The sequence below is a fragment of the Ilyonectria robusta genome (genome assembly GCF_021365365.1).
Source record: "Ilyonectria robusta strain PMI_751 chromosome Unknown BGZ61scaffold_43, whole genome shotgun sequence".
NCBI lineage: Eukaryota > Fungi > Ascomycota > Sordariomycetes > Hypocreales > Nectriaceae > Ilyonectria > Ilyonectria robusta.
The window spans coordinates 262,020-275,742 of record NW_025764477.1 but is presented as its reverse complement, the minus strand read 5'-3'; the positions used below and the strand labels follow the sequence as shown (position 1 = coordinate 275,742).

Genomic DNA, 13,723 nt, shown 5'->3' with positions numbered 1-13,723 from the left:
CCGGAACACGATAGCTGGGTCCGGACCGAGCATATCGACGAGGAGGTCATCGCCGACTTCAAGGCAGCTAACCCAGCCGCCTTCGAGGCGGATGAAGGACCGCGACGAAGCTCACGAAGAATGAAGAAATGAGCCCACCTTGGGCCCTGTACGACCAACTGTGCGATGGAAACGATCGAATGGCATCAACATATTGATGCTTAATGAAAGATGCGAAGGAATGATGAAAATGGAAGGAAATCACAGGTTGAGAGGCATTACCGACTTGCAGTCACTGAGGTCAGTGATAACCTCCTTCAAAGCCGGGGATATGATGCGGAAAGACCGATCTTGAGCCTCATGCTCAGGGTCGGGCCTGAGGCATCAGGCCTTGTGCGGTCACGTGGGTCGGGACCCTTACGGTCCCGAGCCCTCAACTGCAAGGTAGCGGAATCAACCTTCTTTACACATCTTCATGAGACCCTCACTTACGTGACTAGCGACCCTATTCGCATCACCTGTGGTCCAAAATAGAGAACGAGATCTCGCAGCCAGGGCCGCCGGAGCCGGACCTAGTTGCGAAGATCATCAACTGGATGGCCAATACGGCTTCTTCTGAGTGGGAGGCTTACAGGAAATCGGCGATGAACTTGGCCATCCCCAGTTCTGGTATTGCTCCCCCCACTGCCGACTGCATCTCGCAAACACTGAAGTTCTTCAACGAAAATTCCGTCATCGCCGATCTTGAGACTCGGGCCCATGACGAAAAGGGGTCAATTGGACATGCCGCCACATGTGCCTTTGATCAAGAGTCCATGATCGCTGGATGATAATCGTCAGAATCTGCCACTACCCCGAGGAAGCAGTTAATCATGGCAGTAAATGGCGTCCTAGGGTTAACTAAGAGAGATACTATTTTGCCTGATAAATATACATCGTCCTTACTGGGATGTCAGCAGTTATAGACGAAGATTCAAACAACAACAGCAGGGTGGATTGGGTTGCGAATAGTCTGGATGAGCTTATTTTTCTGGGGCTAACATAAGGCCCCTAGGAGAGTATACTGGATACAGGAGAGGACATGGACTGGCTAGGTGAGCGACACGTGGAAGACGAGGGGCCTGACGGAGGGCAGCGTTAGCCGAGATCACTTGTGTTGTGTGGTAGAATAGCGAGGTCGAGCGAGCGAGACCGGGTGCCGGTAGTTCGGATGTTGGCAGCCATTCTAGATGCTATCTACATACTACAATTGCCTACACGAAGAGGGAGAGAGAGAGAGAGAACAACAGATTAATTACAATATAGGAAGATAGTCGCTATTTGCCACAGCCACATCGGACTATTAACTCTGCTGCCACTAGAGCCCAATAGAGTCGTTGACATATCGCCCGATAAGAATATCCAAATGATTTCTGTAGTTAATACTAAAAACCATGGGCGGGGTTTATGAATGATGCCTGGGCGAGATCTATATGCATAACAGAGCAGTCCGTTCAAGCTCAACCACCAGAAACATACTGAAAAAGAAGCCTCCTCTCACTTACTTCCTCCTTATATTCACCTCACTCAAGCTCCTTGCACTTCAATCTCGCGCTATACCAGTAACAATCGAATCGCAGCAAATCTCTGCCTCTCTCCGCCCTTCTCAAAAACAACCTCCCTTAGAAGCAGCAGGAACTCAAACCCTTCTCTCAACCTCTCACTTTATCCACATTAATCGCGTCAAAGCTCTCGCTGAACAGGTCAGCATCGTGCAAGCCTTGCCATGTACATCGTCGCCAACCGCTGCTAACCTCCTTATAGTCCACATACGCGCCCTTCCACATTGTCCCTCGAGATCGGCAGCCCCTCGAACCCTCCACCCGACCTCTCAATTCGCCCGCGACAATCCATCCCATCGAACGTATCGCTCGACAGGCCAGCAGTGTGCAGGCACGGACGTCTCCATCGACATCAAGCACGGCCAACCTTCCCACCGATGACACCCCTATCTGAGTATCGTCGACAAGAGCCTTCTGCAGTGCACGAAGGCACTGGGCAAGGATCCGAACAGCAAATAAGCCCGCCACTGGGGAACCAGTACGACTACATGCAAGGTCGGACCCCAAATCCCCAACCCTGCTATACTTGCGCCTGTACGATGGGTGCACTTGGTGGGCCATCTGGATCCTCCGTCGATGGATTGGCTGGGCGATGAGATGATGGGCTCTGGAGACTTTTACATGCCATGGCTCGCGGTTTGGAGCTGCGTCTGGGTAGTGTTGCTTGGCCAAGGTCAAGATATACCCAATGGCAGTTATTTCGTCAAAGTACTGGGTATTCATGAACCAATGCCACTGAACGTTACTGATGAGGTCGATAGTATGTTGGACTGGAATAATATTACTATTGCCATCTAGAACAAGCTTAAAAATAACCCTACATTTTGGTGTCCGTCCAAGCCGTTTGTGGTTTTATTCTGTATTGCCGATCCGGTTGAGAGGTACGCAGTCCAAGGCTGGCTAAGCTCTGTCGCACTTCGATACGAACGCAACAACCCCATCGACAAGGATGCTAAATACACCGAGGACGGAAATGAATATACCGACGAAGAGGCTATTGGCCAAGCCTGGGTCGATGCTACAGAACTCGGCAGAGATAGAGACCTGTGGGTTGAGGCCTGTGACTTCTTCCTACACGACCGTGACAACATCGATCAGATCGCTCAGTTCCCAGGCCCAAAGGAATTACCAAATGCTCGATGTATATAAAGCGCTGTCGGTATGCTGGTCTCAGGATCAGAACGGGGTGATCAACTGCAACAGGCCCGGCTTGGGCAAGACCTTTGAGTCTCTGATAACGGGGCGTGTATTGTCGCGTTGGCATACATCTCCCGCGACCACATCCGCGCCCATCGCCACCTCCACAGGTCGACTACCTTGGACGAGTGTACCCTTGGAGGTACATTTGGGATCCAGTGTTTCCGCAATGGGTCATCACTGGCCAGACGGATTTGCTCCATGGTGCCCCGACAGCCTCAGCTCGTCATCCGCCCTCCTGGCATCGTCAAGCAGTGGGTCGAGGAGGGCAACAAGCTTCTGGCAGCCACGGTTGTCCTCCGCAACGGTAGTATCGCTTCCAATGATAGAATTGCACGCAGTTTGGCCGACCGAGCCGGGAGCAGCAAGGACTCGCCTATTGAAGTCGAGGCCGACTAAGGCTGTGTGCCGTTTGTCTTTGACGTAATATGCACGATCTTTCTGTTTGTTGACATCATCGTTCTTATGCTAGTTGGCTGGTACCTGAAAATCTTAACCCGTTCTATGCCTCGGTACAGTACACCTATCCTTCACTCACATCTTGTTCACCTCTGCATCTGGTTGGTTCACTTTGACCTCGTCTCCAAGGCGCCCTTTGCACCCTACCTTGCGCCTCGATCGGTCAGCGCTTCTCGCAAACATCCGGACGACCTCTGCACCTTTCAAACATGGGTACTCACGCTCCCTCCTCCATTGGCACGAGACAGCTACAGGCCGCAGCCGCCAAACAACCCCGGTCTACCGATGGATACTGCCGCTCAAGCCCAAGAGGCCGAAACAGAGCGATGGTCGTTCACCCGGGGCGGAACTCCTCAACGAGACCCGTCTCGAACTCCTCCACGGCGACAACATCAGCCGCGGAACGGGAATATCGATTCTAGTATGCGATAACCCTCCAACAACACATCCCGAGCACCTCGACGTCGACATGTTCTCCTGGCACAAAGCCCTCAAGTTAATACGCGCCGCGCCGTACCCGGCCCAGCCCCCATCATATTCGATCAAGTTCTCGACAGGGCTGCTATACGACATCAGCACGGCGGATTTATGATGGCAGGCCGTGAAGGAGCTATAGGGCCTATTTCAGCCGAAGGTGCTGTCGGAAATCTCGCACGTGAAGATCGGCGAGACGCATCACTTTACTGTCGAGATGTCTACGCAACCCCCCAAACACCGACGCCATGGATCTCGACGCAGATGACATGCACTGCAGGATGCCTTGAACAGCCTTTTGTGAGTCACGCACAGCTCTTTAGGTACTCAGCACCTAGTTCATTGTCAACCACGCCGCGCAGCACAGCCAGAGACTTCCCCGTTGCAAGAGCCAACCCGCACACAAAGCACGATTTGTCGCTTCCTCATCTCGTTCTTCTCACGGCGACACGACTTTGTGTTATTTTGCACATCCCCTTACCTTTTCCTCAACACTGCGGCCTCGCTAGAGAACATCCGCCCTTGCGCCTACGCGTCGTCTTCTGTCATCGACGCTGTGAGGTTGTGTGGGAACATATTCGTTTGTTGCCGACCACCACACGACTTGGGTTGGAAACAGAACAGCCCCTTACATCGCACCCACCGTCGACTCATACGAAGTAGGTCGCTCGCTCCTTCCCTTACCCGGCCCCACTCCCAATGTGCACCAGCCCGCCTCTCGATTATCCTGCATCATCGACTCACGGCCCAAAACCCGGCCTCCTCCCACTCGCAATCCAGCGACTTGCTGCTGAACGAATGTGAGTTTCTCGCAGCGCGTGAACCCGTCCCAGAGCTGACATACTGTAGCTACATTATGGCCGCCCCACCTCAAGATGACATTGACAAGTTCATGGCCGACGCCGTGGCTTCCGTCCATGACAAGCTACAAGAGCTGGGCTTGGATACGACTGCCGATCCATACACATACCAGGCTTATGGGTTGGTTTCCGAGCTGAGGGCCTCAGTCCATGAAAGGTAATACCTTCAACAGGACCAAAAATCGGTCCGCCCACGTCCCTTCAGCGCAGGAGGCCAGCCGAAGAGGAACAGAGCCCATCGCCGTGTCCACGACGACAACCATGACGACATACTCAAGCAGCTCCCCGATGCGGCTCGCCCCTTGATGTCGGGGATAATGAGCCCTCGTCTGCTGCTTCAGGGTCGTCGCCGTGTCAGGGTGAGCATGACGGGCGACGCGATCTCCCTGCCTCCCTCTGCCGACAACGCCCGCGAATTTGCTGCTTGGTATGCCAACGAGCTCCAAAAGATTAGCACCGCGACACTCTTGGCCAGGTTCCGAACTCGGCACTACTAGGTCCAACTGTTCTTGTAGGTCGAAATGTCTCGCCCCTATGATGTGTAACGAACCCCTGGATGTATATTGAATTGGTTGCCCAATATGCCCATACAGACTAGAAGGCGCTTGAAAACCTTGTTCGCAAAGGAAAAGAATTACACACCGTCTGCGGCGGACATGCTGGCATCCTCTTCGTCTTACCCTTGAACGTCGACCAGACCCTGGATGTCCAACCGACTCACGATATCCTCCGCTTGAGATTGGCCACGGCAGCCCACATCGGTAAACAGGTCGCCGGGCTACCCTGGGTCGGAAAGCATCGCGAGAGAGAGCCTGTACGGCAAGGCCTGCCACGTGCCCATCGTCCTCTTGGTTGGTTTACGGAACTGACCACGCCCCAATTCCGCCTTATGGCCAGGGCCCGCCGTGAAGAAGTGAGCGACTCGGGGGGTGTCCCCCCTGGGAAAGAACTCGGGGAAATACGACTTTTGTTGTGCTTATGTCAGTTATTATTCTTCTGAAGGTAGCCTTTGAAGTATGCTCACCCGCCTCATCCTGTGCGTCGCGAACTGGACGTTGGTCCATATTTGCAAATGCTAGTGCAATAGTAGGTTTGGATGGATACAATATGAGGCTTATTTGTTTCACAGTCCCCTACACCTGTGCATCGGAGACCGATATAGCTAGAATAAAACAAAAGGAGACGCCGTGAAGGAGGCGACAGAGATCCATTTCCACACGCACACAGCGTTGTTCTGCTATCATGCCTCATCCGACACTCGCAGCCTTCCTTTCAAAAGCAGCCGCAGCAGGTACAGCCAGCAGCAATCATCCTCCGCGCCCCTCCTCGCCATCATCGTCCTCACTCGCCCGCAGCCCATGCTCCCCCGGCCGGACCGGTGCTGCGCCGTGAGTTGTAGAGGAAGGTAAAGCCATCATGCTCAAGCTCCCGGACGGACCGCGCTCGGGCGACATTGATCCCCTCCCGCAGTCGATGCCAAATGGCGGGCAGGAGTGACATCTGATGGCCTTTTCGACAGATTCTCGCCGCGGTAGCTGTCGGTGAGCCGCACCCATCCGCACGCTTCAGGATGTGCGACAAGGGCAGCCTGGACCCCATCTTCGGTTCGAGCAATGACCAGCCGCACGATCATACCAGGAGGTACTTGATTAGGTCGGCCACAGGGCTCCATCAATGCTTTGTGGACATGTGCGAAACGGGCTCGGGATGTCCGACGAAACCAGATGCCCTGGACACTGCCCTCTGGGTCGATCATGCACACGAGCTCACAGTCCCCACCGATTGGGGACTGTAAGTCCAACCCGCGTGCAAACAGGGACGCGTCGACGTTCTCGAAGGCAAAGGTGACGTCTTCGACGAGGGGGAGCATCTGGAGATTCAGGGCGGCGTCGAGACTCGCGCCGCTGAACAGGCGCCGGTAGTGTGGCTCGAAGGGGTCCGGGTCGTTCTTGCTCGTCGCGATATCGAAGCCCGAAGCTGGACTCCCACGTCAGCATGTGCTTGATAGGGTACACAGGCATCTCACGCGGCATGGCCTCCACGTCGGGAAGCAAATGCTCATCCAGGAGCTTGGGAAGCTCCAGCCGGGCGACCCCGAGTACGTCCCGGTCTGGGCAAAACCTGGTCTGCACAACCGACAACACCTCCTTCCGGCCGGATCGTAGCCTAATCCTCGAGCCCAGGACCCAAGGGCGCATCCCCTCAATATCTCTCCAAAGAGTCTTCTCGAAGGCTTTCTATATCTTGATGAACTCTGGCGGGCTGGAGAGGATCTGGTCGTTTGTCCGGTCGTCGAGTATGATCGCCGGCGCTGCCGCGACAAAGGCCACGATGTGTCTCTGCAACTCGATGGGCAATCGGCGTATCGCCTCCTCGACAGTTATTCCGGGCACCTTCGAAGTCTTCCCTTGATCGGGCCGCTTTGATCTGTTCAAGGGATTCTGGTCAGTCTTGATAGATGTAAGTGGTATACCAACAGGTCATATCAATCAGATGGCTATAGCAGGCGGGGGGTGGAAAACAAACCTGCCCCGGAATGGTACAGATCGCGTCGGTTTAGTTGTCGAGTGGACGTGAGGAATGCATGGAGACTGGTTGATGCCCTGTGGATAAGGAATCGGAAGCAAGACGAAGGAAGCTAGATGAAGAGAGGAAGACATATCAAGGCGAGGGAAACCCGAAGAAGAAGCTACTAGGTACTTACCCGGTGGCCGAGATCGGCACAGCTATCTCCCAACATTGATTCACTCTTGATGGGCGGGCCGGGTGGCGGGCGCCTTGCAGCCGAGGTCAGGCTGAAGAGAAGAGGGATATGGACCCTAGCAATGCGCGTGCCTTTATCCGCTGCATCACGGCCCGGAAAGGGATGCAGTCTGCTACAGAGGATGCCGTTGATCAGATACTCGATTGCAGTGGATTCAAGGGCCCGCGACCGAGCCGCGCCGAGTGTGGGACCCTGTCGGGGCTAACTCCACCGCAACAGCCGGAAGAACACCTGGGCCAGGCGGTGCTGTGGTCCGGTCGTCAAGCGGCCGAGATGTCATGGTCGCGGTCAGGGTCGTTCGAGGAGAACTCGATGGTCTCGACCTGGGAGCTCGCCAAGTCACCAGCGCCAACGACGGAGGCGCGGGTCTTGACAAGGATGGATTGACTGTGGCTGCGAGACGGCAGATTGGACGATGGAGGTTGCCGAACGGGCTGGGGCTTTCCGTTTGGTTGATATCGCCATGGAGGGTCGATCCCGAAGGAGGTCCTGCAGGTCTGGCTTTCCGACTAATTGGACATAACCTCGACGTTTAATATTAGCAGAGGAAGCACGGCGCACCTACATGGGATGTGATATGTCTTTTGTGCCGTTAGGCTATGGAATTCCGAGGTATCGGCTATGGCCTCTGGCAGTATCAGCACTGGGTCGACGGGGAAACATTACTATGGGTACTGTATAAGCCGAGCTGGTGTGACAGGCAGCCAAGAAGCCTTAAGCTAGCTGGTGGCTAGCAGGGACATGACCGGGATAAATAGGAGAGGAAGCAGCACACCGAGGGACGAGGCAAAGGAGGCATCTTCTTTCCTTAGACTCTCCCTTTAGCTAGAGAGACAGCAGTCTCAATGGCCTTGTTGTCAGAGTCAATACATACCTTTTGCTGCTATTTTGATGGGTTTTTACGAGCTGTTTTCAATATCCTTCACGATCCTTGTCCGACCTCTGTCTTCTATATCGCCAATTGACCGGCTGCCGCAGGAGCTTTTCAAGCCTTGCCATTATCTTTTCCGCAGCAGACTCGAAATGGCATTTGATCAGATGGTTCTCTACTGAAGGGTCTAAATTACGGATCTGGCTGACCACAAACGCGTAGTCTGGTGCGGCTTCGGGTCTACCTTGCGAGACGCCTATGGGACGCAATTCGGTGCATCCCTCAAGGAGAGGGTGATGAGTTGAGAGTTGGCTTTTGTTCATTTCCACCGCCAAACTGGTCGGACATCCTGTCTTTAAAGCGGGAAGCGGAGGGTCAACGCCGCAGATACAGGTTCAAGAGGGTCGAAGTGTGGGTCGATGGTCTGATCAGATGCTTGAGACTGGTCGTCGCAGGAGATACACATTCTATAACAGCGGGGTGGAGTGCGGAGGAAGTCTAAGGAAGGAAATTGACAAATGGAGGACGAGAGGCCGAGGGAGATGCAGCGTTGACTGGGGCTCTTCTAGGCTTGCTTATGTTGTGCAGTAGAATAGTAAGGCCGAAGGGGGAGAACGGTTGTCCCAGCAGTCTGGGTCTTGGTAGCCATTCTAGATGCTGACCACATACTACAGTTGCCTGTACAAAGAGAGAACGACAGTTTAATCGATGGGGGATGGGGGTCACAAAGAAGAGACCTGGGTTGATTGCTGATTACACTACTACCTAAGGTATCTAGATACACGACCACCCATGGCCAGCTTCACCAGCTCAACAATCACTACCTTCCCACTCGAGATCTAACTCGGGTTCGGGTTCGGGCTCGCCATTCAGACGCCAATCAAGTGCGCTGGAGATGTCGATAACCCGGGGACAGGAGTCAGGGGCCGGGGGGGCAGGCAGCTCTACGATGGGGTCCCACGGGTTTGCGACGTTGGATGACGAAGCGGACGAGGTGCAGCCATGATACTGACGGTAGTAGCAATTGGCACAGCAGCCAGAGGTGATGCCGGGCAACGAGATACAGGTGTGGAATGGTGGCGGCAGATGATCCGAGGCGGGGTTTGTGGTATCCATGGAGGCTTCGATGCAGAAGGTGCACATGTCCGTGTTGACTTGCCCATACATCGCGACAAAGAGGGCTGCAAGCTTGGCGGGCTGGCAGACCGTTTCGTTGACGAAGCATCCCAGGGGATGTGCATTGCGTGCCGGTATGTACACTGGTCGCGGGCGAGCACAGAGACCCTCAAACCTCCCCTTAAACCGCTTGACAAAGTTCTTGTCCAGGTGTTTATTCCAGAAGTGGACCATGGTTCCCTCAGCCCTCGGCTCGGCCCCCGAAGGCAGCTTCGGTGCAACTTCCAAATAGCGCGGGTCACCCATGCTGTCTAACGCTGCTCCGTCGCAGACGAAGATCTCGAAGTTTGCGAAAAAGAGATCTCGTCGAGAGGGAATGCCGGGGAGGTACCGGTGGGGAAGGCCACCACGGGAGGGGCGTATGTCGTAACCGACGGTGGACTGCACTGCCTCGAGCAATTCCACTCGGCAAGGAGGCGGCTTCTGCGGCGGTTGTTGCGGTCGACCCAAGGGTTGGAAGCGTTGGGAGATGTCTGGGATCTCAACCGAGGCATCTGGCGGCTAAAGGCCATGATAGGTTAGTGATGAATACGGAAGGTGGATGGGGGGGTTGTGGGAACACTTACGACATCTCGTTTAGACTGGCGAGTTGGTCGGGGGGACTGTTGCAGCGGCGGGAGATGGTCTTGATCTGCAAGTTGCGGGAGGCGGTTCGGCGAGGGAGGGCTTTTGTGGACTGAATACGAAACCATATGTCAAGGGAGACAGGTTAATGTGACCACGACCTTTCCAGTGAGAGTGTAAAGAAGAAGATAAACTGTGGGAGTTGCAGGTTAGCAGATGGGAGGGATGTGGTGTGTGCTCGTGGGAGGAGGATGCCTTTTATGTCAGAAGCCGGCGAGGCAGGCGGCCGCGTTCAGGTGGACAGAGAATGTGTCTCCGGCCTGATCTGGAGAGATGCTTGTGAACAAAGCGATCGTATCAGGAGATTGACTGATCATTGCGTGCGCGCGTATGTGTGCAAGGGAGAGTCTTTAGTGTTCTGGGCGATTCGATTCCTTTGTTTGCTGTTGTGGTATTGTGGCCTTATGGCCTTGTTTGTTCCTATGTGTTGCTTAAGGCTTCGAACTTGGCTTGACTCACTGTGTGACTGTTTCCGCCAACCGCTCAGACGAACCCGCCGTCGGCGCTATATTCATATCTGGCGTCGCTATCGGGGTCAAATTCACAGACAAATGGCCGGTTGCAGCTGGGTGGCTGGACCAGGGCACAATGAGGTTTAAATGAAGAAACCGTCTAAGTTTTATAGCCTCAGGACAGGACGTCTTTCTACCAGAGTTCCATAGGCGCCGCCTGGGAGATTGAAACGGGCCGCCATTGAGGTTTAGTAGTTATCACATACCAGATTCAGCTACATTAGCCGCCTGCGTGAATATAGCGTCGGATCTCCGCTGGCTGAGACTTTTCCACACCATAGAAGTATATATAGACAGGTTTAACAACTTCTCGAGACCGAAGCGAGGTACGAGCGAGAGCCACCGTAGCGGAGCGTAGGTATGCCCCAGAATGGAGCGGAGGGTGCGGCCACCGTAGCGCAGCGTAGGTAGTCCCGCCCCGCAGTGGAATGACGGGTGCGGCCGGGTCCAGAGAACCCCAAACAGTCATCCACGAAGAGACCCAGAGAACTACAGACCAGCAACCGGAGGTACATGGAGCGTTAGCGACATACCGTAGGGCGGTAGGGCATATGAGGGATGGTTTTTTACCTGGAGTTGCAGGTCTTATGCAAACCTATTTTGATCACGTCCCCCTAATAGAATCAAGCTATTTTTTACATTGTATTGATAATATATCACCCCAACTTCTTTAACTGGTGCTGTAGCAGACCACATTCAAACCTGCCGTCGTCAGAGAAAGCAGACATAACAGCAATCTTGACACTCCAATGGTCATCTACAGCTGGATTAAGGACTACCAGTTCTCCTCACTGTATGGAGCTGGAATCGAATGGAAAGAGGTCAAGGAGCCAGTGACGCCATACGCCCCCGACGCGGACGATGAAATCTCCCATCTATAGCGGCTCGCCAAGTGAATGATCCGCCACGTATGGCGAGAGAACACCGACGCGCGATCAAAGCGTTTCCAGCGTATCCCTCCGCAACGAGTGTACAGACGCATATTGATTCATAGGAGTATAGAGGCTTTGGCGTATTGGAACGATAGTTGCACATGAATAAGCCGCGCGGACGAAGATCACCTAATCGATGACACCGCGAAAGCTAGCATCATTATGATCGATGAGGGAGACCTTGACAAGCTAGCGAGGGACCTGAATAACAACATCTTCCTTGATAAGGCTATCAACAAGAGGCAAATGGTAGAGGAGGTGGCAGAGGATCTCGAAAGAGACCGCCCGATTCCTGCTGTTACCCCGAGCGTCCTTCAACTTACGAAGCCTGACGACAGGAAGCTAGCGTAGGATATCGCTATGGACGATACCGACGAAAACACCCATTTGACCTCTTTCTTGAAGATAGTGATGCTTTGAGGCAAATAGTCCCGAGCATGAAGATCGGAGTCACTGTTCCCCAGTTGACCGACCTGGCTGACGGGTTGACTGAGACTATCTGGGTAGACCTTGGCTGAAAGTGAAGAGAAAAAGACTTGATGCAGTTGGAATAAAACTCATTACGAAACCAGATGAGTCGAGCTCAAGGGACATCCATTACAACAAATTAACTCAATATTTTAGAGTCCTTTTAGTTGCGACTGGCTAGTAGCTATCACCACCTACCTTACATAATGACTCTCTCCTCACTCCGGGATACTATCCAGTAATAGATAATAACATCACAAGGAAAGTATTTTACGCGAAAGTAATAGGATGGACCGATCAGGAAGCAACAAATGTGATGCTTATAGAAGCTAATCCAAGCCTCAGTCAAATTCTATGCCTGAGACTGTTGGCTTTGTGTCAGGATCTCCTGAAGTTTTAGGTGGGACTTGGGCATCTTGACGTTCACATATGGGAAGCTACTGTTGACACAGGTGCGGAAGGGAATATTGGTTCCGACAGTATCGTCAAGAGTAGTAGACTTCAAATTTAGCCAAGTAAGGCAAATATTATGCAATTCTCAAAAGACTCTATTGCTATGGCTGAGACTGGCAGTACCAAGGTCTTTATGGGCAATATATTCATCGAATAGCAGATGTATGTAGCCCCGACCTCTGCTGAGTCTGTCTCTTTCATTCTAGAGATGCCCTTTATCCGGAGTGTAAAAGCTAACCTTGGCTATGCCCATGTACCTAGAGATATATTGATAAGCCGTCAATTGGGGACAGTCAAGTTGATGTCACCTATTGCATGTAACATTAGGTGGGAAAACCCGGTCGCCACTCAATAAACACCAAGAGGGTCGCTATGAGCAGACTGAAACCCATTGAACGGGCTATAAATGACGTCTACGGGTTAGAGGGGGATGAAGTCGAGTATATCATTACATACGGCGACAAAATGACTGCCGAAAAGTCTTCAAGATCATTTATGAAGACTGGATAAAGCAGAACAATCCGACGATGACGGGACCCGCAAGAGCACTCGCGGCGGAACAGACCCGGGCCCCACTCGTAGTAGGCGGGGGGCCTATAAAGCTACCCCAGCAAGACTTATGGAAAGCGAGTTGGGTGTACCACCGCTTGATGTCTTCCTCAACGAATGTGTTGCCAAATTCCACAGCCGTCTTGAGCGCCAGGGAACGGGAGCCCTTGCACGGGCCGCAGCCGCAGCGGCCACGTGGTGGATCCGACGGAAAAGACGAAGGGCTCCTTGGCGCCGCCCGATGCAAGAGCATAAGGACTGACTGCCCGGCCGCAACAGGCAGCCGGAACGAGCCCAGATTCAGGAAAGAGCATATCGATAATGGTTGAAAATATAGGACCGAGCCTGGTGCGCGTCGCGCGAGCGGCTGACCCGAAATGGGATCGAGCCGGCAGAGGCAAGCCCATTGTTCGAAAGAAACAAGGTTACCTGTCTCCACAACAGGCTAGAGAAGTATGAAAGCTCGATGCTTATTATCCAGCTACATACGGGACGACTGGGCCCACGAAACCTTCTCTTCGACAGCCACGTCCCCGATGTAACCACGCCACGCTGCCGATGCGGGAACGCGGATGAAACCCCAAATTATATTTTCTTCTACTGCCCGCTGTATGCAGAGCAACGTGGATTTTTCTTGAACCCGCCACGGAACCAACGTGAGCTCGCTAGGTATCCAACTCTCCAAACCAAGTACAATACATACACCCGCTGGTTTCTATAGCTCCAACTTATTCCACACTTCTCTAATACAATACGACTCCACGACGCCTGCCGCAACAGAACCAATACGGAGCCGACAAGCTT

General features: G+C 53.5%; 5 protein-coding genes across 5 annotated transcripts; 3 read left to right on the top strand and 2 right to left on the bottom strand.

Moving 5' to 3' along the window:
- Positions 1-1,670: 1,670 nt before the first annotated feature.
- BGZ61DRAFT_486118 (uncharacterized protein) lies at positions 1,671-2,303 on the bottom strand (the record flags this gene model as incomplete). Its single annotated transcript, XM_046249818.1, has 1 exon — positions 1,671-2,303. The coding sequence occupies one exon, from the start codon at positions 2,301-2,303 to the stop codon at positions 1,671-1,673; it is 633 nt and encodes a 210-aa protein (XP_046095465.1).
- A 643-nt stretch (positions 2,304-2,946) lies between these two features.
- On the top strand, positions 2,947-5,732 carry BGZ61DRAFT_486117 (uncharacterized protein; the record flags this gene model as incomplete). Its single annotated transcript, XM_046249817.1, has 9 exons — positions 2,947-3,180; positions 3,366-3,657; positions 3,691-4,010; positions 4,042-4,266; positions 4,374-4,510; positions 4,560-4,727; positions 4,776-4,929; positions 5,169-5,483; positions 5,700-5,732. The coding sequence occupies 9 exons, from the start codon at positions 2,947-2,949 to the stop codon at positions 5,730-5,732; spliced, it is 1,878 nt and encodes a 625-aa protein (XP_046095464.1).
- A 408-nt stretch (positions 5,733-6,140) lies between these two features.
- BGZ61DRAFT_486116 (uncharacterized protein) lies at positions 6,141-7,870 on the top strand (the record flags this gene model as incomplete). The annotated part of the gene is made up of 4 exons (XM_046249816.1): positions 6,141-6,361; positions 6,588-6,694; positions 7,007-7,030; positions 7,470-7,870. 4 exons carry the CDS (start codon positions 6,141-6,143, stop codon positions 7,868-7,870), a joined length of 753 nt encoding a protein of 250 aa, XP_046095463.1.
- Positions 7,871-9,015: 1,145 nt separating this feature from the next.
- Positions 9,016-10,073, bottom strand: BGZ61DRAFT_486115 (uncharacterized protein; the record flags this gene model as incomplete). Its single annotated transcript, XM_046249815.1, has 2 exons — positions 9,016-9,882; positions 9,948-10,073. 2 exons carry the CDS (start codon positions 10,071-10,073, stop codon positions 9,016-9,018), a joined length of 993 nt encoding a protein of 330 aa, XP_046095462.1.
- Positions 10,074-13,334: 3,261 nt separating this feature from the next.
- On the top strand, positions 13,335-13,523 carry BGZ61DRAFT_321488 (uncharacterized protein; the record flags this gene model as incomplete). Its single annotated transcript, XM_046238941.1, has 1 exon — positions 13,335-13,523. A coding segment is annotated over one exon (189 nt), but the record flags the coding sequence as incomplete, so codon positions are not given.
- Positions 13,524-13,723: the final 200 nt, after the last annotated feature.